The sequence below is a fragment of the Carcharodon carcharias genome, chromosome 14 (genome assembly GCF_017639515.1).
Source record: "Carcharodon carcharias isolate sCarCar2 chromosome 14, sCarCar2.pri, whole genome shotgun sequence".
Taxonomy (NCBI): domain Eukaryota; kingdom Metazoa; phylum Chordata; class Chondrichthyes; order Lamniformes; family Lamnidae; genus Carcharodon; species Carcharodon carcharias.
Genome location: NC_054480.1, coordinates 119,919,280 through 119,944,582, shown reverse-complemented (window position 1 = coordinate 119,944,582; position 25,303 = coordinate 119,919,280). Strand labels below are relative to the sequence as shown.

Genomic DNA, 25,303 nt, shown 5'->3' with positions numbered 1-25,303 from the left:
TGTGACCACAGTAACAAATAAGGTGGGTCTTACTCTGTTTGCTGGCAGGCATCATGCAACCTTAATGTTGCATCAGTCCTTAAATTCCCCTTGCCTTCAACCCAGGCCAACACTTGTCAGGCTGATATTTTGGAGATAGGGGCTATTCTATTTAATGTCATGTGCCTTAATTTTTTTAATCATCCTTGAACGTCTTCTGAAAATCTGTATAGGCAATTCCACTTAATTTTCTTTATCAATGAATTCATTATTGTCCGAAGAACTCTGCTAAATTTATTAGATCTGATTTTCCTTTTACAAGTTCTGGTTGGCTACCCTTTACTGGTCCCTGTCTATGTAAATATCAATCTTATCTCATGTTACGGCTTCTAGAAACTGATGTAAGGCTCTCTAGATGATAGTCACCCAGCTTATCACTTGCTCAGATCTTGAGCAGAGCACTGCATTGGAAACACACTAGTTCTCAAAGGCAACTTCTGTAACTAAAAATGATTCAAAGATTCTGCTCAGAATCTCTTCTGTTTTCTCTCTTGCTTCTCTCAACATTTCTAGGATTCAAGCCATCAGAGCCTAGTGTCTAGGTGGTGTACATAAGGCACCAGTCTTTCATAAAGGTATAAAAGAGTGTAAATTGAGTTACGTCAATCTCACGAGGATCCTTCAATATCTGGGTAATGGCGTATTCAGGCTCATTCAGATTCTCAATTTAAACTCTTCAATTTCTTCTCTCAAACATTTAGCACTGGTTACTTCAGGCCCTCCCAGCTTGGAATCTTTTTTCCTATGGATCAGGGCCATTTTCTCAATTTCTCATTTCCTTTTTGCTGTTCCCCCCGCCTCTATAACTTCTTTCCCCTTCTCATTTTTCCATTTTTGTTTACAACACTCCACAAAGACACCTGTAAATGTGTTTTCCTATTCTCCACTCCCATTCCCACTATGTTCCGAGAATTTTCATTGCAGCTTTTCCCTTGCTGGCCCCAGCTGCCCTTTGAACAGCTATATCATCTCTAAGCTTCTCTTGGAGTGTCCAGACATTGCACTTCTGCTGACGCTGTGTTGATTCACCATTATAAACTGAAACTAACAACCTTACTGGCAATTTTCAGACTTCAGTATATTTCTGTTTGTGGAAGTTCAATGAATGAGGAAGAATGTTGGAATATTTACTGTAATCTTCCCCATTCTTTAAGCAAAATGTCAGTAAGTTCCCTCCTGGTTTACTTCTTATTTTGCCATCTGACCTGACAAGGTTTGGAAATACTGGCCCCAATATCCTGCATGTTGGGATCCATATACACGTGGCATGCTACATGCCAGAAGTGCCTATCAGCATCCGTTTTTCATTTACAACCACATTTGAACACCGCAGCTGTGAACTCAGCAGGACTTGTGGCTCTTACTGGATGTTTATCGCTTTCATGAGAGGAGAAATTCATGTATGTTGGTGTTAAGGACGAATGACCTGATAAAGGAGCTTAAGGTTTAGGCACTGGGGCAATGGAGAAGGTACATTGACAGTGTAAGGGAACTTGCAAAAGGTGGCATTTTGGCTATCTCCTTCTGTCTTCATGGCTCTCCTCCATTTTGTCATCTGAGAACTCTTGCTGGTGTAGTTCCAGTATGCAGCACATGACAATGATACAGGGACTTTGGTATATTGGTAGAGCACGATTCTATCTATTCTGTCCAGATATCGGAAGTACTGTTCTAATCAGCCTGCCAATTATGTGGTTGATGAGTCTTTGATGGAGACATATATTTGCTCTGTTCTGGTGTTTGAGATGAGGTAGAGGAGTCCTGAGCTACAGCAACAGCAGGGTAGCACTGGTCCCCCAGAATCTAATCCTGTCATTTAAAACAGATATATAGTTCTGCTAAGGAGGAAAAGGCAAAGCTTACAGATATTTCCCATCTGGCTGTGCACCAGAGTATAGTCGACGTTCTGCCTCCTCACGCTGTATGGGACCATGGTACCAGGCCATCTTCTCATGTGCAGTGCTTGCAATCAGCTTCTGTAACTGTGGAGCTTGACTGATAATTGCTTGTTCCAATGCCTCACCCTGGAAAGAAAAACAAAACACAACTGCCTTAAAATTCAATCCCACATAAACAACAAACACTTATGGTTAAAAACAAAAACAGAATTAGCTGGAAAAACTCAGCAGGTCTGGCAGCATCGGCGGAGAAGAAAAGAGTTGACGTTTCGAGTCCTCATGACCGTTCAACAGAACTTGAGTTCTGTCAACTCTTTTCTTCTCCGCCGATGCTGCCAGACCTGCTGAGTTTTTCCAGGTAAATCTGTTTTTGTTTTGGATTTCCAGCATCCGCATTTTTTTTGTTTTTAACACTTATGGTTGTTAATTAATGGGTATATTTTGTTAAACCCAATGGGGGCAGGTGCCGGAGATGAGCTGGATCTTGACATGCCCAGACTTTGAAAATGGAAAGATGGCAGCTTCCTAGCGACCTGACAAGAGAATTAAATATCATGCAGGTGCATGGCATAAAATATTCACTCATGTTGGCTTGATGTGAGCAGGTGATAAGAAATGATTAGATGCAGAATGAGGTCTTGGGGTCCTCTCTCCTTGTCAGTTCCATTTCATGCCTTTTATCTCCCACAGGTGCCACAAATGGCCTTCAGGAGGTGATGCTCCTAGACTAATACCAGGAATGGGTGTGTTGCCTTATGAGAAAAGGTTGGGCAGGCTAGGTTTGTACCCACTGGAGTTCAGAAGAGTAAGAGGCGACTTGATTGAGACCTTTAAGAGGGGTCTTGACAGGGTGGATGTGGTGGGGATGGTTCCTCTTCTGGGAGAATCTAGAACTAGGTGTCACTGTTTAAAAATGAGCGTTCGTTCATTTAAGAGAGATGAGGAGAATTTTTTTCTCCCGAAGGGTCGTGGGTCTTTGGAACTCTCTTCCTCAAAAGGGAGTGGAAGCAGAGGCTTTGCATATTTTTAAGGCACAGGTAGATTGATACTTGGTAAGCAAGGGGGTGTAAGGTTATCAGGATAGGATGAGGTTACAGTCAAATCAGCCATGACCTTATTGAATGGCAGAGCAGGCTCCACAGACATCACTCACTCTGAGAAAACACCATCACAAGAACTCACGTACAATCTCCACCAGTTCATATACACACATCTCAGACGGGCTGCTGAGACAGGTAGGTTGGTTGTTAATTGGGTGAATCAGATACCATGGGCTGAACTTTACAGGCCACCCACAGGCAGGAAAACACGTGGGTGAACCTGTAAGTTAGGGCATTGTGCCATCAGTGGTGTACTCACTGCCAGTTTTTCCACCCCCACCCTGCCACAATTTTACAGTGTGGGCTTTCCACCCGTGGACCAATTGAGGCCCTTAAGGCACAATTAATGCCCATTTAAAGGTGTCATCCTGCCACTACTTCGATTTAACATGTGGCAGGAGAGGCCTGTGCCCAATGTGTAGCCTAGAAGGTTTAATCTTGCGGGCTGCTGGTCAGTGAAATTGCGTGGATGGGTTCCTTCTTCCCATGTCCCCTGTGTCAATCATAAGGCACTGCCTCCCCACAGTTCTGCCTCACGTCCACCCATACCCCCTCCACGTCCAACATGTCTCCCCTGTCAGCCTGGTCCCAGTGAAATCTCAGACATGTCTGAATGTCCGGTTCCATTACTGAACACCACCTCCTTGGTCCACCTTCAGTACCAGCAGTAGCCACCGCTCCTGCTCGGAGCTGCAGGCATGCAGACCTGCCAGCCTCCAAATGGCCATCCTCCTGGATGTGGATGGAAGTCCGGTCTCATACTAAGTAAAGGGCCACTGCTCAAGAAATTTAAAGCAGGGCGAGCCAGCTAATTGGTGGCAGGCTTCCCCTGAAATTTATGCTGGAGTTCAGGGAGCTTGTCCTTAATGTTTAATCCAGTCCCATAAGTGAGCAGGAACCGGTTTGGAGATAGGAACCGCAGGGAGGGTCTCTGTAAGAGGGTGCAGGATCCTCCAAGTTCTGCTCAGCTGGAGGCAGATGCTGAGCCTCAAGGGTCGTCGATGAAGAAGGCTATTCTAGAGCAGCAGTAGAAAATGTGTGAGGTTCTGTTAGCCTTTTCAGGGGCATTGTATATGATTAGAGAGAGAGATTGGAGGCATGTGTAATGACAATCAGTGCTATGATATCTCAGGCCTTCATGCTGATGTTTATTTCCATGGATAAGGTGGTCAGCTGCATGGAGCATCAGATGTGGCAGTCAACTGAGTACTGTTGACACTCAGCAATGGCTTGCACAATTAGAATGACACCTTATTGAGGAAAATATCACCTAAGCTGTTCAGACCCTCACTGAAGTGCGACAGAGTGATCTCCAGCTCTTGGCTAGTAATGAAGTGCAGGTGAGCCATTGAAAATGGAGAAAGGGAACATGGAATTGGCAAATTTGCTCTAAGCACCTCAACTCCGTGCATACCACAACCCCAGTCAGAATCTCACATCCTGTCCTGTTAGCCAATACTGCACAAGTACAAATGGGATAGACTTCCCAGCCTCCCAAACCCAGAGGACATCGGCCAAGAGAATCTGAGCAGTCAGAGTAGGAGTCTGAGCAGCCCGTTTCCAGCTGTGCTGAAGCTATAAGTAGCACCACATGGGTGAAGTAGATAAAGGAAGATAAAGGATTTGTAGTTATGCAAGGATATTAACTTGGGTGTTTAGCAGTATTGCATTGTCACATTTCTGATTCATGTTTATCCATCATAGAATTTGTTTTACATTGTCGGCTCTTGCCCATTTTTGTTTGTTGCCTACCAAGTGGTTTCATTCTTGTGAAGAAGAATGGAGCGGAAGAAGCTCTTTTGTGAGAGGGATGACTTGATGACTGTGTGGGACTGCTTTGTGCTGGTAGGGTGGATTGGAGGGGGGAGGTTTGTGGTTTGGGGCACAGTGGCTCCAAATTTTGTGCATCAGTTAGCTGCACTGCCTCAGTTTAACTGAGGCACACCTGAATCAGGCTGTCTTGGGTATTGCTGGCAGCTAAGTGTGTGGCTGCTGGTGCATGTGCTACATCACACTCTTCGTCCTCTTCACCTTCTTCCTTTTGCTCCTCCTCCTTCTTCACCTCTGAAGATGCAGATCACTCATCAGTTTCCTCCTTCTGGAGCTCTGGTCATCGCTGCTGTGCGATGTGTTATGACCAAGTGAGAAGGAGTGAACTGGCTCCCCTCTATTCAACCTCCTCAGAGCTACAAAGGTTGAAGTTTCTTTTTCACAAGGATATACCTTTACTGAATTCAAATGCATTAAAAAATTTATGCAGTGAGCATTAAGGGGCCAATCAAACAAGGATTTCCTAAGTTAAAGAAAGAGCAAACTTAATAACCACTAAGCCAAAAGAAAAAAAATGAAAGTGTAACATCACACACACAGATATCAGAAATTCGGGGAGTTAGAGTCCAAAAAAAAAGTTAGAAGAATATGTGGTTAAGTGTCCTTTATTGGCCTTGAGGTGTAGATTGTATATGCTGTGGCCAATTTACATTAGCTGGCTTTGTGGACGCAGTCAGACATAGAGGATGTTGTAATTGCTACGAGATCTCAGTTCTCTGGTAGATTCCTAGTAAAATTGACTGCTGAACCAGTTAATACACTTGTTCCAAAAGATAAAGTGAGGGAGCGAGCGCAGCTGTTCATTCTGCTGAAAACTTTCTTGAAACTCCCTGTGTCACTTGCAATCTCGCTGCAGTGTCTGCAGCCAGGCCTATACTTCACCCATTGTGTATGTCCAAGGGGTTTTGAGTGGGTCTGTCTGTGGCAGCCATTGTTTCCATATCCAGAACTTTGCATTTTAATGCATCTTCCTTAGACAGTGATGGTCTTTGATGGATCTTTGAATTATAGGAAATGCCCCTCTCTTCACACTCCTCTGAGGGTGTCTTGTTTGCTTTTTCACTTTCACCTTGGAAGGTGGCTTTGCATTTTTAAGTAGTTTGGTCTGTCTCATTTCAAATTGCAAAATTTCCAGTCAGTTGAAAGTTGAAAAATCATGGTTTCAAAAATAAAGAGGCATAGCCTTGAGACAAGACAACAATCATTCTGGAAACCCTGGTTGATGCATACTGAAGATTTGTCCAGGCATGTGCCTGCTTCCCAACACGTTCTCAGTTTCAGCTGTTTTAACCTGCCGCCCCCACAGGATCTCACCCACCTTGACATTAAAATTCCCCCCTAAATCTTTACCAAAGCTGCTGTGTTATTAAACACCATAAAGTTAGAGACTGCCATTTCTGCTTACCCTCCAGATAGTAGCTTGCATAGTCTAGTTACAGCTGTGATTGCCCCTCCCACAAACTTCTGTCCCACATGAGTGCAAAGTAAGCAGGCGTATCAACAGTTTTGGAAGAATATGTAGTTTTTCCCACTCACAGGGAAGTATTCTGAAAGTAAATAAGAAAAGTAGTGTCATTGAGAATTTCTCCCAATGCTAAATTTCAATTTTGACTCAGGAAAGAATGCTTTTCAGTCGGCACTGTACAAAGCGAAAGTGATGAGGCAAACAGATAAAACTTCATCAGAAAAAAAAATCAGTCAATCTTCTCTAATAGAATGCACTGGGACTTTTCATTTAGGCATGTTGTTCACGGCCTTTTAAAGAATGTAACTTTGGTGAACATATAAAACGTGTAATTATGGCTCAATCCCACATTAAGCATCTCTACTGAAAATTAAAATTGGCACCAGAGTTTAATGGGTGATTGAGCTAATTCAATTTGTTTTACATTATCACTTAAGGTAAAAATTACATTCACCCCACCATCCATCCCCCAGCTCCACTGGGTTTTAAGAAACCTAGATAAAGGGCCAGGTCCAAGACTATTAAAGCACAGCCAAACTTGGAAAGAATAGAACTGAAGATGAGATAAATTAAAAAGTAATGGTTAAGAAGTGATGGAAGACTGGGTTCGAAAAGCCCAATTATGACAGAAGAACAAGAAAACTGCAGGAGATAACATTTCCTGATGAGGAAGACAGCAAGACAGGCATTATTAATAGTCTCAGACTGAATCTGAACTCCCATAAAGGATGGCCTAGGGCCATGTCAGAGGTTACAAATCTGAAACAGGAACTCAATCTGCCCAATTCCAAATCTGCCAATTTACACGTTTAACCGAGGTAGGGCAAGGGTACTCTAACTGCTCCTGGGAATTGATTGGTAAATTAAGTATTATAATAAGGCTGCCAGCCTTCATTTTAATGGCACTTCTATTTTAATTCATGTTGATCAGGTTTCCCAGGTGTCACAAAATGTTGGACATGAAAGTAGGTGAGAGGGGGGTGAATCCATGAGATATGTGCCATTACAGCACTGCTCGTGAGCCAGAAGGAGCAGGAGTGTTTCCTCCATGCTCAGCAGACTACCTAGTAAATCCCCATGACCACCATTGATATCCACAACCACTATCTAATACACGCCATACTGCCTGACAACCATTGGGACTACCGTCCCTGATCACCATCTGTTCCCCACCAGCTCACCATTGGGTCCACCCCCTTTGGACCCTCAAATAAGATCAGGATATCCTGAACACTTTTGGACCTTTGCCCCAGCCACTATCTGATGAACCCATCACCACTGGGACCACCCCTCATGCAACTAGGACTCAATCCTCTTTCCATCAGGACAATCCTCCTCTTCTCTCCTCCCCCACAGCCCCCCATGTGTGGGAGACAGTGATGTAGCGTTGATGTCACTGGAATGGTCATCCAGAGTCCTAGGGTTCAAATCCCACCATGGCAGTTGGTGGAATTTAAAATTAATTAATAAAAAGGAAAAAAAAAATCTGGAATTAAAAGGTAGGCTTGAATTTTTCGGATATGGAGGTCTTGCTCTGAATGCCTAGCAGCTATTTCAGTTCGAATGAGCATTAAGTGGCTGCAGACTGGACTTCCGCCCCTCACTCAGTAGGAAATACTGCCTTAGAGAGCTGCTGGTCAATCGGATTGGCTAGCAGCTTTCCAGTCCCTGCAAGGACAGGAGCTGCAGTGGACTGAAGAGGAAGTGCATGAGGACGCCTGAGACTAAGTCCGGGCACCAGAGGCCCAGGTAAGTTGAAAGGATTCCAGGGCAGGGAGGGTAGGGAAGGTCTGGGGTGACTTGAACGGTGTCTCAGTCGGGAGGAGGGGGGATCCAGAGGCTGCCAGAACTCGTGGGAGGGGTGTGGGGGAGTGCTCGACTTCAGAAAGGGGCTTCTGATGGGGGTGGAATTAGGGATGGGAAACAAATGCTGGCCTTGTCAGCAATGCCTAGATCCCATGAAAGAATAAAGGATAAAAAGACCTCCACCCCCTCCCACCGTGACTGGGAGCCCCTCTACTCTTGCTCCTGCATTACAGCTAAGAGCTGTTGTGGGCTGCCACCTTGTGAAACAGGCTTTTTGTCTGTGGGGTCTCCAGTCAGGTTGCCTGTGGGTGGGACCTGGTAGAAAACATTCAAAGGAGCTCTGCAGTTAAAAACTGCAGTACATTTGAGAAATGCATTTTTTCTGCTTTCCCACCCTCATCTCCAGTCCCTTCATCTCCACCCACAACCCGGGCCTGAACTCGCCTCTGGCCTAAAATCCAGGCCCTTGTGTCAAGAGTGCAGAGTGCGGCCACTCAAGTGCCAAACATGCTTTAACTAGTAAGGCATAAGCCCCAGTTTTAGTCCAGCCTGATTTAAAGTTGAAGTCAGGGGTATTAAGTTTACCAGGGAGAGGATGTACGCAAGAAGTAAAAGAATATTCACATATCAAATCATGAGTTTTTTGTTAAATATAACATTTAGAATTCAATGATAATGTAAAATCTGTTGCAGAGCTCACGTGCTTGTTCTTCATTACAGTTCTTTCAGGGGAGTGATTTACATAATAGTGTGATTAATTTTAAGATAAGTAGTGACAGAATTGAGTAAAGATAAGAAACTGGGTGTGGTGAAACAAGACAGCCTTGTATTTGATCAGTCACAGTTGTGATAGTTTGCTACTTTAGAACTAATCTATTGGGTAAGTTTTTAATCCCTTGGTGGAAGTGGTGCTAGTGGGAAATTAAAATTCTCCATGTCACATACCTGCCCTGGACCTGCTGGGGGCTATGAATGTTGCTTTCTGAAGACGTTATTTGCCATTTAATGCTAACAGCTATGAGTGAGACAATGACAATTCAGTTTCCTGCCAGATTCATCCAGTGAGGAACCGGAATGGGGTCAGAAAGGACATCCCAAAAGGTTAGCTCTTTATTTTTGAATTTCCTCCTGGAGTCAGGAATACTTCGGATTCACCTGCTCTTCATGGATGGCCCCTGGGTCATGTGAACTTGCATCACCTCCTACTGACTCTCTGCCCCAAACAGGTGGGCATTTAACTGGTGAAATGGAAATGAGGCTCAGGAATTAAAAACTCCTGGCTTCATTCATGCTGTAGAGGTGAGTTTTAAATGGACAAAAAAACTCACCAAATAAAACTTGCCCTCTGTTAAAATTGGGGCCTATTACAGGATTAAACAATTATAGCCAACACAGGGTTAAATCAAACATAGCAACTCGAGGCTGAATAAAATGATTAGCCACACTTCCTTCATTAAAATGCTTGAAACCAACTTCATTATCAATAAACATGAGGTTTTTGAGTGTTACCATAGTGTAAAATACTGGAAAATCTCTGTGTTTGGTTGCAAAGGATGCGTGGTTTTTCATAGAGCCAAAAATAAGTTCACTGCAAAACATCTGTGAACTGAAAGTCCATGGGCCACAATCCCAGTAATTGGGTCATTATTATGACTGCCAGTTCCCACCAGTCAAGGACAGGGGGAGGGCATGTACACGATGCTGGCAGGCACATTTGGACATCCACCAGTCCCAAGTTGCAGTAAACTCCAGAGTCTGCCAACTACTGGTCAGGGAATACCCTTCACAGCCACTTACAGCCCCATTAGACTTGCTGTTCAATAGGGCTGATGCTAAAACTTTAAAAAGATCAGTCTCGGCCACTGACAAACACGTAGGCTGCTTCCAAGTGCGAATTCCCAAGTCAGATCAAGACCCGACATAGGGTCCGAGCGTTAAGCTGGACGCCTTGTAGAATTATAATGAGAAACCAGTGGAACAACTGAGGAAATTTGGGCTGAAGGCTGTTCTGGCAGCCAGTAAATATTTCTGCACTGAAATCACCATGTACATCAACTTTAAATTAAAAACACATCTTTGTTGAAACAGCCTTGAAAGAAAATTACTAATTAATTCAGCATTAAAATGGCTCCTTAATTTCTTTATTTTAACTAAAATTCCATTTTAGAGTTCTGTAGGGCTCCCAGCTTTTAGGCATCTGTGAATTTGATGGTATTCCTTACTCTCTGTAAGCTTTGGAAACCTTGCCCATGAATAATGCACCCAAGGGTGTACTCAGTCGCATTTGACCAGCTGCAGTGAGGGATGTGACTGGGAGATTGTCGACACTCTACTTCCTGATATTATTTCATTGCCTGTACCTGAGTGCCTCGAAGATGGAATGGGGACAAGATTTTCCTATTCTAATTTACTTTCTAAAAAACTGAATTTCATTTTCAAAAATACTTGAAGCAAAAAGATTGCTGAGTCCACTCTGCAATTCCTAGGTCTCTTGATAGATCCTGAACCTGCAGCCTAAAGGCTGCACCCAATGTTGGGCTTAAGCTGAAGCTGGAACTTAGCAGTGAAAAGACCATTAAGAAAGTTCACTGTTATTGTGAATTAGAAAGGGAGAAGTTTAGATGAGGGATGGCACTTCTAAGCTGGGAGATAGAGCAAAAATGTCTCTCAACGAGATAGAATTCTCCTGTGAATCTTAAGGAGGAGGGAATGGAGTGCCCCTGCAAACAGAAAATAGAGGGGCAAAGTTCCTCTGTGAACTGGAAGCTGTAAGGAAGAGAGATCCTCTGCGAATTGTAACAAAAATATATCGATCTGTCTTTGAAAGTTCAGCCAGCATCCACAGCCTTTTGAGGGTCAGAGTTCCATATTTCCACTACACTTTAAATACCTCAGTTAGATCACCCCTATAGTCTTCTAAACTCAAGGGAGATGCAAGCAATGTTTATGATCTGTCCTTATTATTTAACTTAAATATAAACAGAAATTGCTGGAAATACTCAATAAGTCAGGCAGCATCTGTGGAGGGAGAAAGAGAGTTAACTTTTCAGGTCAATGACCTTTCATCAGAACAGGAATTAATTGTTTCTCTCAGATGCTACCTGACCCGCTGAACATTTCCAGCATTTTCTGTTTTTACTTCAGATTTCCAGCAGCTGCTGTATTTTGCTTTTGTGTTAATGCTGCTCATAATTTAACTCTAAGCTTTAAACCCTAGCATCTTAACTGGTGAACCTGTTCTATATCTTCTCCTGTGCTCAATCCCACCCACAGGACTGGTGTGAACAGGTACACCACCGTTCTTTCCTTCTGCTACCATCCTCCCTTTGCCAGTCCTCCATGCAGCAAATTACCTGCAGACACTTCTGACAGACACAAGGGGTTAATTCTGCTTGAACTGACGTTTTTAATCAGTTACAGATATTTCAAAGCAATGACGATTACTTCAGAACAGGAACTAGTTTAGGCAATGAGCAAGTTGATGGAATTGAGATCTGTATCAATGATGGGATAAACCGCATGGTGAAACTAGAAGTGGAAATTCAAAAACTGACATTATTGAGAACTGTTTGGAAAATTTCTGTATGACTACAGAATAACCTAATGTGCTTCTGCTTTCAGGTTTTACCGAGTGCCTTAACGTGTAGAAAGCCATCCACCTTAGTGAAATGAGATGATTCCGATTAGATTACCTTGAATTTTTTTTTTTGCAAAACACCAATGATTCCTCATTTCTTTAATTCAAGTGGCAGCAGAAATTCTGCTCTTGTCGAATTTGTTCCGCTGTAACTTTAACATATTAAAGGCTGAGCTGATAGAAAGGTTGCAAATTGACAGCCGACAGATCAGCTCAGATGTTTTGATTGATTGCAAACTCGTTGTCTCTTGCATTTTTTTTCTGTTTTCCTGTGTGGAAAATCCCTCTCAACCCAGAAGGAATAAGCAGTGTGGGGTTGATTTTGATTGCCTTTGTCAGGTGTTAATGGGGTGGTAAATGTCTTAAATTGGTATTGGTGGGCCACACAGCCTCTCTCATGAGCGACTTCACTAGTCCAATCTTAAGAAACTGCACCGGGAGGTCTGTTTGGTGCTTCCTGCAGATAGACTTAAATAAGGCTGGGACTTCAAAATCATGGGGCTGCCATCACTGAATTAGACAACTAACCAACATGTTCTGCCAGTCAGTCAGTTGCCCAAATGTCAAGATAGACCTGGACATGTCGAGTAAACTTAGGTGATGGGTAAATTATTTCCTGGTTCTTCTTAGTACAAATTAGAAAGCTGACTTCAAGGTGTGGGCCTGAAAGACTGGAAAATTTATTATTTTATTCTGTACACAACTGTCGCTGGGCCAAAATCCTGGCACGGCCTTCCTAACAGCACTGTGGGTGCAACCAACACCACATGGACTGTAGTGTTTGAAGAAGGCGGCTCACCACCACCACCTCCTCAAGGGTAATTAGGGAAGGGCAATAAATGCTGGTCTAGCTAGCGACATCCACATGCTGTGAAAGAATAAAAAAAGAGGGAATCGGAATGCATCGGATAATCTCACACTGGACACCGTGCCCTGGTGAGAATGAGATCTTTCAATGTATATTTATTGATATTCCCAGATAGAGTCAAAATTTTATATGATTCTATCGTTACCATTGCAAGCCTTCACTATTGATATTAGGTATCTCTGAATAGTTAAGTAACAAATTTTGAAATAAAGCAATTGTAATAAATCAAGACAGGAAATAGAATGTGAAATAAGCATCTTTGAACACAACTGTCCATTTGTTCCTACGGTCATAACCTTTGAACAGGAAAATTACTCAATGGATATTTACTATTTTTAGAATTGCGGCTCAAAATGAACATTGGGTTTTGATTTTTTCTTACCGGGGGTGTTTTTCTTGCTGGATTGACAACTCCCTAATGGGGTTCAATAAAGAAATAATGAAGGCTGCACCTTATTGAAAGCAACTTCCTGCAGATTCTCATAGAAAACAATGGCTCCCTCTTCTGGTTGGAAATGGAGATGGCTCAGATGATACATTTAAAGCCCAGGCAGATCATTGTATGTCTACCCGTTGTTTCCTATAGCTATCCAAAACTAACCCACTGCCCCGCACTCTCCTCAGAGCTCTGTATCTTCCTCTGCTTCAGGAGTTTTTCCAGTTTCTCTTAAAAGATATAATGGCCTCAATCTCAACTGGTCCATGTGACTAAATTTTCCATGCTTTTAACAAAAAAAACTCTTCTAACCTTACTTGGTGCCTGAGTGACAATTTTAAATTTATGAAGCATTGTTACTGACCACTCAACCAAAGGAAATATTGTCTTTCATCCTATTAAAATAACACGAGCTAAGAACCTTGGGGTTAGTTTCTATCTGTTTAAATTTTCCAACAGCAGAAAATGGACCTGGAAATGACTGCTGCATGGGTGAATTTGTACAGTCATTGGAAATGGAAGATACAGTTTTCAATGCTTGCTTCCAACATCTGAAGTGGAACTGTTGGAAAAATGCTCATTAAGGTCATTAGCTAGGAGGAGTGGGACAATACTTGAAAAATCACAATCACTATTCCTGTTGCTGCTGATCTTCTTGCTTCCAGTCCTTGAAATTCTCTGTCCAAAATATGACAAAAACTGTGAGGCAGAGGATTGACTGAAGTACTCGCTCTGCCTGTTATAGTCCCTCCTGATAATTTCAGTCTAATACAGGATGACTCCCTCAGGGAAACCAGTGAGTATTAATGCTTTCCTAACCCTAACCCATCCTCCAGTCCTAGTGCTGAACTTGTAGATAAGGTTAAGTGAGTGGGCAAAGATCTGGCAAATGGAGTATAATGTGGGAAAATGTGAAATTGTCCATTTCGGCAGGAAGAATAAAAGAGAAGCATATTATCTAAATGGTGGGAGCTTGCAAAGCCCTGAGGTGCAGAGGGATCTGGGTGTCCTAGTGCACGAATCACAAAAGGCTCATATGCAAGTACAGCAAGTGATTAGGAAAGCTAATAGAATGTTATCATTTTTTGTGCGGGGAATTGAATACAAAAGTAGGGAGATTATGCTTCAGTTGTACATGGCACTAGTGAGACCACATTTGGAGTACTGTGTATAGTGTTGGTCACCTTATTTAAGGAAAGATGTAAATGCATTGGAAGCAGTTCAGAGAAGGTTTACTAGACTAATACCTGGAATGTCTTATGAGGAAAGGCTGGGCAGCCTTGGCTTGTAGCCAATGGAGTTTAGAAGAGTAAGAGGTGACTTGATTGAAATATATAAGATCCTGAGGGGTCTTGACAGGGTGGATATGGAAAGGGTGTTTCCTCTTGTGGAAAAATCTAGAACTAGGCTTCACTGTTTGAAAATAAGGGGTTGCCCATTTAAAACAGAGATGAGGGGAAATTTTTTCTCTCAGAGGGTTGTGAGCCTTTGGAACTCTCTTTCTGGAAAGGCAGTGGAAGCTGAGTCTTTGAATATTTTTAAGGCAGAGATGGATAGATTCTTGGTAAGCAAGGGGGTGATAGGTTATCAAGGGTAGGTGATATGCAGATTTCAGGTTGCTTTCAGGTCAGTCATGATCTTATTAAATGGCAGAGCAGGCTCAAGGGACTGAATGGCCTCCCCCTGCTCCTTGTTCATATGTTTGTATGTTCCATAGTTTCTCTCCTATCTCCCTTCAAGCCCTCTCTGAGCTCATCTTGACTATGAGACCCACCTCCTGTTCCTTGGACCTTACCTAAATATGCTATGATGGCGCATGTGCTTTTGGTGAGAGTAAAAATAACTATATCTTATATTGGGGTAAAGGTCCCTTTAAGAACCAGCTTTCTCCAGGAGATCATTTCTGGTAAAGCACCTGGCTTCCAGTAACTGATTATGTGACCAAGCTGAATGGGAGATAAACAATAGAATAACAAACGGTCAACAACAAGTTAACTATAGAGGTGAGTAGATTGTGAGTGTGGCACTGGTCTCAAGCAGGGATTTTAAGTTTTTTTTCGGTTTAGTACAAGCTGATTAGAGGGAACATCTCTTTCAAGCAGAGTTCAGTTGAAACTATGTGTGTGCTGGCTACAAGAGTTAAAACCTCTTGAAAGAGCCCAACAGTGAGTTGAACTTCTGGGATAGACAGCTGAGAAAAGAGAAAGTTCTAGATACAAGACTCAAGAGTTAAATAATACTAGAACCAGAAGAGCTCTGATCCAACTTGGCTATCCGCTTAAAATGCTAGCGATACCTATGTTCAACGGAGAGCCTACAACCGTGGGACGGGTGGAGGACATTTGATGGACCAATCTTGCTGATGTAAGCAGAAGGCCCAAGTGATCTCAGACCTTATAAAAATCTTTGAAGAAGCACGCAGACCAAGTGGTTAATCTTCTAATTTTTGTTAAGTACCTGACAAGCTTATTGGGGTGTCAGTCAAATGGATGTAGAAAAAAATTAAGACGTTAAGTTTAAAGTATAAGCAATCTGTGTCCACTGTATTTTTAAAACTGTTATCATAACTGACTAATTAAGGTAGAATGTGTAATTAGTATTCATTTGCAGAGTAAAATACTTCTTTTTCAAACCGTGAACATTGTGGCTTCATACTTTTGAGTAAATTAGCCAGAATTCTAAATACCGACAACATCAAGGGGTATGGCGATAGTGTGGGGAAAAAGGCATTGGAGTGGATGATCAGCCATGATAATATTGAATGGCCGAAGAGGCTCGGTGGGCTGAATGGTCTACTCCTGCCCCTATGCTCCTATGGCCAGGATTTTACAGTCGGCGTGCCGAGGTGGGTCCCACACACCGGCACGTAAAATGACGCGCGATGACATCGGGTGTACGTCTTGATGTCATCACGCTGTCTCTCAATGTTTCATTTGACAGGCACGTGCCAGAGCTGGCTGCGCGCCCACCGATATTAAGGCCATTAATGAACTAACCAAATTCAAATTTATGCGGTCCATCCAATCAAACAGTTGGCGGTAAAGCCAAGCGGCCTTTCCGTTTTTTTAGGAAACATCATCCATGAGTAGAATGAGGTTTCCTAAAGCTTTTACAAATTGAATAAAAACTTTTCTTGAAAAATAAAAACACAGTCACATGAGAGGACATGTTTCATTAAATTTTTATTGCATTTTTTTTCAAAAGCGCTTCAATCTCCCTGAGGCAGCTCCATGTCTCAGGGAGATTGAAGCACTCTTTTGCGCGCAGGCTGGGCAGGCCTTAATTGGGCTGCCCACACAAAATGGCGGTGCAGAGACGATTGCGAGCGGGGTTTGGCTCCATGACTGTCCCAGCCCCCGCCTGCTCCCGCCAAGCCTGCTGATGGAGGAAAAATTCAGGCCTATGACTCGAAATACATGGGTTTTCGGATTCTAAAAAAGGAAATAAACATTACTAGTCTCTACCGAGATCATAACAATGCCTTGGGCAAAAATCAAAGGGAAACGTCTCCTCCTCCAATCTGTGGAACCTGGATCTTCATCTCAAGCTCCTGCAGAAATGTGACTAACCAGCCCAATGGCAGTGGTTGGGAATGAACACAGAATTTGTACTTAACTTTTTTCTGTTTTGCAGGGTTATTCATGGGAAATGCAGGAGAGCCTTTGTGTGGGTGACTGGAATAAACGTGGTCTGCAGGTATTGAGAATGCAGGACCAGGTTTACATGATGAGGCAGAAGGAGGGTAGGCTGTAGGCTGCACCTTAGGTTATGAAAATTCTACTTAAAGTTTTCACGCCACTATCCTCGGACGCATTGTATAGGGAAGCAGTAACTTCTGTTCTGAAGAGATCGTTTAAAGCGCTGGGGTCTCTTTCACACTCCCTGAACAGTCAGCTGAGTTACATCATAACCAACAAGTTTTTGAACTTAAGAATGTTGATAGGAAATAGTGGAGGGAGCAGAGACATTCCTGATATGGAGCACTGGGAGATGATGCGCTTTGAACTGGCATCATGGAGAATTCCTTGCCTTCACATAAGAAATGTGGCCAGGACTACACAATATCAGGGGGAAACTTGTTGGCCAAAATTCTATCTTTACTTACTTGGGCTTGATAGCCACTAATCTACCAAAGGGCAGGAAAGTGTGTGTTGATATGGTGAGCAAACCCTCCCATTTGGCTGACAATATTCTTTCTCCATAACTGAAATCTGACCACTACTTTTCCTGCATAGTGGACAATGTGTCAGACATATTTCCATAAATTGCTTAGTCAACCAGATTTCCACTGCAGTCAACTGTTCATCTCTTATACTGTGAAAGATAGAGATAGAAGTACTCAAGTTGAGATGTGATTATTTATCTTTGAAAATAGGCTTGCAAAATGGGCATGTATTTGGCAAATGAATTTCAATGTAGATAAGTGTGAGCTGAATCATTTTGGTATGATAAATAAGGAGGTTACATACTCCTTGGAAAATGGGGAGGCAGTGGCATAGTGGTGTTGTCACTAGACACTTCCAGAGACCCAGGGTAAAGCCCTGTGGACTGGGTTTGAATCCCACCACAGCAGATGGTGAAATTTGAATTCAATGAAAATCTGGAATTAATAGTCTAATGATGACCATGAAAACATTGCTGCTTGTTGTAAAAACCCATCAGGTTCACTAAAGTCCTTTAGGGAAGGAAATCTGCTGTCCTTATTGGTCTGGCCAACATGTGACTTCAGACCCACAGCTATTTGGTTGACTCTTAAAAATGCCCGCTGGGCAGTAAATGCTGACTTAGCCAGCGATGCCCACATCCCATGAATAAATTTTTAAAAATGGGTGTAGAGCAACAAAATGACATAGGGAGACAGATACACAAATCATTAAAAGTAGCGTTGCAAGATAATAAGGCCATAAAGAAAGAAACAAAGCAATAGTGTTCATTTCTAAAGGAATAGGATTGAAAAACAGAGATTTGTTAAAGCTTATCCACAGTCCTTATTTGGAATCCTGATTAGACCACACTTGGAGAACTGTGCATAGGTCTGGTCTCCATATTATAAAAAGGCTGAAGAGGTGCCGAAGAAGAGGAAAAAACAATTTATAAGGGCAATAACAGAACTGAGGGATTGTACCCATCAGGAAAGTTTAAACAGTTTGGGGGCTCTTTTCTCTAGAAATAAAAGGTAATGTGATGGAGATCATTCAGATTATGTAAGAGTTTAATAGAGTAGACATAGAGAAGGACCTGAACTGGGGGCCATGAATATAAGGGAGGCACTAATAAATTAAATAAGAAATACAGGAGAATCATTTTTTACCTGAAGTCTTGCTCAAATGGAGAACTCACTACCACAAGGAGTGGTTGAAATGATAACCATAGTTGCATTTAAGAACAAATAGTTAAGCACACAAGGGAGAAAATAAAAGAATATGCTGATAAGGTCATATGAAAAGGGGCAAAGGATGTTGTTGTGCAAATGTCTAATTTCACGATTCATATGTTTTAGGAATAAAACTTTTAAGTTGGGGATTGAAGTTTTAAATGTAAGATAATGGATGCACCCAGTTTGAGAGACTGGTAAGATAATTACAATTCCAAGGAAATTCCCTGGTTATTTAAAGGGTTTAGAGTTAGAGGCGTGAAAACAATAAACAATAGGTGGTTCTCTGTTAGCTTCAGAAGGGAGCCAGGAAGTCCGGTAAGATTGTAGTTGTAAGAGATATATATGGAGCGGATCTTCCGAGCAGCAGCAATGGCCGTCGGATTGCAGCTGCCCTCGGCTAGTCACTGCTACGCAATTCCACCAGCGGTCCCGAGCCCGGCTTTCACAGAAATGCGCAATGCAAGAGCCTTTGGGGAATTCCGTCGAAGCAGAGTAGAGTTGGGACAAGACAGGACATGTCCGCTTTTTACGGCATCAGCCGGCATTTGGTGAGTTTAAAGCTCTGGGGCTTAAATGTTAGTGAGTGGATGAGTGATTGGGTGAGTTGATAAATGGGTGAGTGCTACTTTTCATATTAAAGGACAGGTTTGGGAACTGAAGTTAATTAGTTGGAATCTCTATCTGGGACATCTCAGATGTGGCACGTTGCCATGGGGATAGATTGCAGGGAGGGTTTTTTTTTTCTCTTTTGGGTTTGTTTGTGTGATTTTTCACAGGCAACAGGCAGTTCATGTCTTGAGCTAGAACAGCTTGGAAATAAGCAGCGAGAGAAAGCTGCCAGCTGTTGCAATTGGAAACTGGAAGCAGCTTTGAGAAGCAGAAAGAGAATTTGCCAGAAGCTGCAGACCAGTATCAAAAAGGACCATCAGAAACATCTAAATTTGGAGACAGTGAGCAAGAAAGCAGGAAGACCCATGCTTGGGCTGGAGTGTCCACAATCATGAGATGCTTAAAGAGAGTTGGAAGGTTGCCCAGCTGGATTCTAGTGGAAGGACCCCAGGAAATCACCCCCCTTGGGGAACAGCAGCAACACTGAGGAGAATCAAAGTGAATTCCCAGGAGCTGTGGTACACATTGGCTTTGTCCCAGGAGAATTGTAGGAACCCTCAAGATTCAGTAAAATATAGGGGAACTGTTGGATGAAAATAACAGTAGAGCGGAGAGTGTACTAGTGAGATTTTCGAACTTAAAGAATAAATATTTAGAAAATACATAGTTTTAAATGAGTAGTATTTGTCTTTGTTAACTCTTGTTCAGTAAAAGCTTTTTGTTTAAAACATGAAACATTAAGGCATAATTTTTTCAGTTAATAACTGGGAGGTTGAATTTGTATTTAAACGTTAATGGTCTTTCTCGAGGTCATAATAAGGTTCATTTGAAGCATGGACACGTTGGGCAGAATTTTTAGGTCAGCGTGTGGTTGTGCACCCAACCCGATCGGGCGTGAAATGGTGCGGGATGTTGTCGGGTGAGGGTCCCGATGCCATCCCGCACTTGTGCGGGCACGTGCAAGTGTTGGAACTGTGCCCGCCGACAATTAAGAAGACAATTAAAGTTGTTAAGATTCCAGTTGTCCCCACTTTTTCATGGCTGTCCAACCTTACGGCTGGCGGATGGGTGAATCTGTCATGCGGACTTTGCACTTTTGATGAAAACTCATCCAAGGGTGGGATGAGGTTTCTGCCATTAAATAAATATAAAAATAAAATGCAGGGCAGAATTTTCATCATGTATATGTTCAGGTGACTCTAATGTGCCGACATTTTTTTCTGGATTTCAAAATCTTTATTTAATTGTTTTGAAATCTCTGCCTTCAGGGAGCTTTCATTCAGTGCTTGCCCATGCCCGCACTTACGTCAGCACCAACCCTCTTCCCGCCCCTACCCTGGCAGGCCTGAGCTTCTCAGCACGTGTTTCACACAACTGAAAATCGCAGTCGGGGGCCAATTGCGGGCGGTAGTCTGTTCCCCGACAGCTCCCGCGCCCACCGATCGCGCCCACACGCGGAGCTAAAAATCCTGCCCATTGGGTTGAATAGCCCATTTCTGTGCTGCATATTCTATATAACTGCAATGTAAACACTACAACAGTGAATCCACACCATCAACATCTTGAAGGTAACTAATTTCCAGAAACTGAACTGGGCCAACATATCAACCCTGCAGCTATAAGCGCGGATTGAATACTCTGGGATCAATGGATCACTTACCGATTCCGCTTTGCGATTGACAAAGTTCAAGTTAGTGCAGGTCGAGTATCCGTAATCTGTGAATCTGAAACCTGTACACATCCAAAACTGCACTTTCTTTGAATCTCTTCAACCTTTAGCACAGAAAGTCTAGTTGTTTGTTTGCACTGTTTATCTTGTGATTTTTGTGGTGAACATGTCAAAAAGAAATTTATTACAGATGCCCTGTATTTACTATTCAGTGATACATCTTACTTTTCTGGTCATTTTACTAACTTTGGACTATAGGTAGCCTAGGCTATTGTAATTGTAAATTTATATGCGGTATCTGGAAACCAAAACTATCTGAAATCCAAAATGCATTTGGCCCCAAGGGTTTCGGATAAAGGATACTCGACTTGTAGTGAGATGAAAAACATGCTAGTCACCTGGATGGACAAAATTACAACATTTTTAAAAAATTCATTCATGGGATGTGGGCTTCGCTGGCTGGGCCAGCATTTATTGCCCATCCCTAGTTGCCCTTGAGAAGGCGATGGTGAGCTACCTTCTTGAACTGCTGCAGTCCATGTGGTGTAGGTACACCCACAGTATTTTTAGGAAGGGAGTTCCAGGATTTTGACCCAGCGACAGTGAAGGAATGGTGATATATTTCCAAGTCAGGATGGTGACTGATTTGGAGGGGAACTTCCAGGTGGTGGTGCTCCCATCTATCTGCTGCCCTTGTCCTTCTAGATGGTAGTGGTCGTGTGTTTGTAAGGTGCTGTCGAGGAGCCTTGGTGAATTCCTGCAGTGCATTTTGTAGATGGTACACACCGCTGCTACTGTGCGTCGGTGGTGGAGGGAATGAGTGTTTGTGGATATGGTGCCAATCAAGCAGGCTGCTTTGTTCTGGATGGTGTCAAACTTCTTGAGTGTTGTGGGGCTGCACTCATCCAGGCAAGTGGAGAGTGTTCCATCGCACTCCTGACTTGCACCTTGTAGATGGTGGACAGACCTTGGTGGGTCAAGAGGTGAGTTACTCATCACTGGATTCCTAGCCTCTGACCGGTTCTTGTAGCCACAGTATTTATATGGCTAGTCCGGTTCAGTTTCTGGTCAATGGTAACCCCCAGGATGTTGATAGTGGGGGATTCAGTGATGGTAATGCCATTGAACATCAAGGGGCGATGGTTCACACCATCCAGGGACAGGACAATTCACATGATTGATGCCAAGGCTGTTGGGTTCAATATTCATGCCTTCCATCACTAGTGTACAGTGACTGGAGTATATATGATGCAGCAACACACCAAGGTTACTTCAACAGTACCTTCCATCCCTCCATCATCTACCATTAAGAAGGACAACAGCAGCAATATCAAGGAACACCATCACACTCAAGTTCCCCTCTCCACCCCCTCAAGCCACACATCATTCTGACTTCCACATATTTTTCCATTTCTTTATTATGCCGTGCTCAGTACAAGCTTAAAGATATTACAGATGGATCATGCTTTGCGAAGGTGGCCACAAAACCTATTAAGATGGCTGCAATTTAACATGTGACTATGGGCATTATGTGGATAAAATTCAATTCTGTTGCCAATCTTTAGTTAAACAAGGATACGAATGGGGATATTTCGCATCTACCTGTGAAGTAAGCAAGCGCTCAGACAGCAGCTGATCACTGAGTGCAGCTAGTAATAGTGTGAACTTGGGATTTTGGTGAGTGAGGGAAGGGGGAAACAGGTAAGTGGTTGGTGAGTATTTTGTTCATTTATCTTTCGAAACTCATGCAATTTATTGGTAATTGTATGGGTTCATTAATATTGTAGGTTTATTAGCAGTAGTAAAGCTCATTGAGAGTAGTAGGGTTTATTAATTAGAATTTAATTAAGAAATTAATCAATTAATTAATTTAACACATAATAAAGATGGCAGAGCAGATAATGCGTTATGACTGTAGAGTGTGGGAGTTCCTGGACACCAGTGTGATCCAGGGCAAACATGTCTGTAGTAAAGCTTCTTGAGAAGCTTCGGACCAGATTCATTGAGCTAGAGGCCAAGCTGCAGACACTGCAATGCATCAGGGAGGGGGAAAGTTACCTGGGCATTTTATTCCAGGAAGTAGTCATACCCCTTAGGTTTGGCTCTTCTGATTTTGTCAGTGGTCAGGGATAGTAAGATGTGACTGAAAGTGAGGCAGGTAAGAGAATCAAAAAGGTAGAAGTGGAGAAGCCTCAATCCTTGCAATTGTCTAGTAGGTTCGAGGTTCTTGCAGCTTGTGAAGATGAAAGTGGGGGCTGCAGATTGGATGACTGAACTGACTATGGCACCATGGTACAAGGAGCCATTCAAGTGGGGGGAGTTAATAGGAATGTAGTGATAGTTGGGGACAGTGCAGTCCAGGAGATTGACACATTTCTCTGCAGCCGAGAGTGTGAGTCTAGATAGCTGTGTTGCCTGCCTGGTGCCAGGGTTCGGGTCATCTGCTTGGAGCTGAAGAGAAACTTGCATGGGATGGTGAAAATCCAGTTGTCGTGATCCACATTGGTACCAATGACATAGATAGGACTAGGAAGGAGGTTCTGCTTAGGGATTATGAGCAGCCAAGGGCTAAATTCAAAAAGCAGAACCTCAAAGGTAATAAAATTTACCCGAGCCACAATCAAACTGGCATAGGGTAAATAAGATTAGAGAGATGAATGGGTGGCTCAAAGATTGGTATGGGATAAATGGATTTCAGTTCACGGGGTACTAGCATCAGCACTGGGGAAAGTAGGAGCTGTACCAGTGAGATGCACTTCACCTGAACTGTGTTGGCACTAGAGTTCTGTTGAGTCGTATAGCTAGGGTGGTAGGAAGGGCTTTAGACTAAATAGTGGGGAAAGGGATTGTGTGAGAGAAGATGTAGTAAATCAAAGGGCAACAATGGGGTACTAGAGCAGGGTAGTGATTTGGGTAAAGATAACCAGCGTGTGACAGGAAAGAACAAGGAGTGCACCAACAGATAAGGGCAGGGATTGTAAAAATGACAAAAAGTCAGAGTTAAATGCTCAGTATCTGAATGTGCACTGCATTCATAACAAAATGAATGAATTGTTAACACAGATAGAAATAAATATGTATGACCTGATAGCTATCTCAGAAATATGGTTGCAGGGTGACCAAGGCTGGATCCTGAATATTGAAGGGTATTGACATTTCAAAAAGATAGGAAGCTAGATAAAGGTGGTTGGGTAGCAGGAAACTACAGCCAGCCTAGCATCTGCCTTAGATAAATTGTTAGAATCATTATTAAGGAGGTTATAGCAGGATACTTTGAAAATCGTTGTGGGGAAAGAAGGTCATGTGACTAGTAATCATTTTTGAAATCTCTAATACAGCCACTAAACGCAGAAGCAAAGAGTAGTCTGGAGAAGCTGCAAATGGAGCATTAAAGAAGTTGCCTTCTCTTTTACTCCTTAGGTTAAAGCCCTATTTCTTGCAGCTTTAAAAATCCAGCACAGAGATAATGAATGTCCATCAAAAGGACCCTCAAGAGCAAAACTCATCAATTTCTGGAAAAAACGGATTCTGGATTACCCAGAAATTACAGTTCCATGGACTTCAACTCAACTCTTGGAATTTAAAGGAGCCTGGAAAACTCTCTGTCACAGCAAAGAACTCATAAACTGTGAACTCTCTTCTTACCTTTAAGTGTTGAGCTTTTAATTTGGCTAAGAAAGTAACTACCTCCACTATAACTTGTAAAACTTTGCATGCTTGTGTACATTTGAATGTGGTTCATCAAAGTTCGAGAAGCGTGGGTATATCTTTTTAAATATTTTGCTGTCTTTACCTGGGTGGGTTTTTAACTCAATAAAAACTAAGCAATTTTGTTTTAAAATTTCCAAGAAAGCCTGCCAGACTTCTTTCTTTGCAATCAGTACATAAATGGTTAAACACAGATATTGAGAAGATTCCTTCATCCTTCTAAATTCTTCATAAACCCTGTTACAGCTGGACCTGGAGTGGTAAATTAGGGGAGTCATTTTTAAATTAGGGGAGTCATTTTTTACCCCTCCTCACGTGGTGATGACAAGTGCGACAGGGATCAATGCTGGTGCCTCAACTATGTACAATCTACGTCAATGATTTGGATGAAGGGATCGAAAGCATGGTAGCTAAATTTGCTGGTGACACCAAGATAGGTAGGAAAGTAAATTGTCAAGAGGAGGTAGACAGTTGTAACGAGAACATCATTTTTCAAATATTACTGTAGGATACTGTGAAGCAGGCTTGTGGGGGCTGTGTGTGTGTGTGTGTGTGTGTGTGTGTGTGTGTGTGTGTGTGTGTGACTAATTTAATTAGACTGAAGACAGTCAGACTGCAAGGTTTAAGTCATCAAAGGGTTTGGTGTAAAACAAGCATTTTTGAAGTGGAAATGGACAAGCTAAGCTGGGATACAAGTAAATTCAACATGAATAGGAATTTGCATTAGGGGATAAATAAGGAGTGAATTTTTGACTATTGGATTTCGAAGAGGAAAAAGTAAGTTTTACGACTAGAAAAAGTTATAAATAAATAAAGCAAGGTTATGAAGTCCAGGTTTTTACGACCCCACCATTGCATGTC

The 25,303-nt window shown here is 42.6% G+C and overlaps 1 protein-coding gene across 1 annotated transcript in view; it reads right to left on the bottom strand.

Moving 5' to 3' along the window:
• LOC121287646 (tyrosine-protein kinase ZAP-70) overlaps positions 1 to 25,303 on the bottom strand; it is a 111,717-nt gene that overhangs the window by 33,397 nt on the left and 53,017 nt on the right. The window contains exon 3 of the mRNA XM_041205588.1: positions 1,903 to 2,063. Coding sequence (XP_041061522.1) covers positions 1,903 to 2,063 — 161 coding nt within the window. The remainder of the gene's footprint in view (positions 1 to 1,902; positions 2,064 to 25,303) is intronic.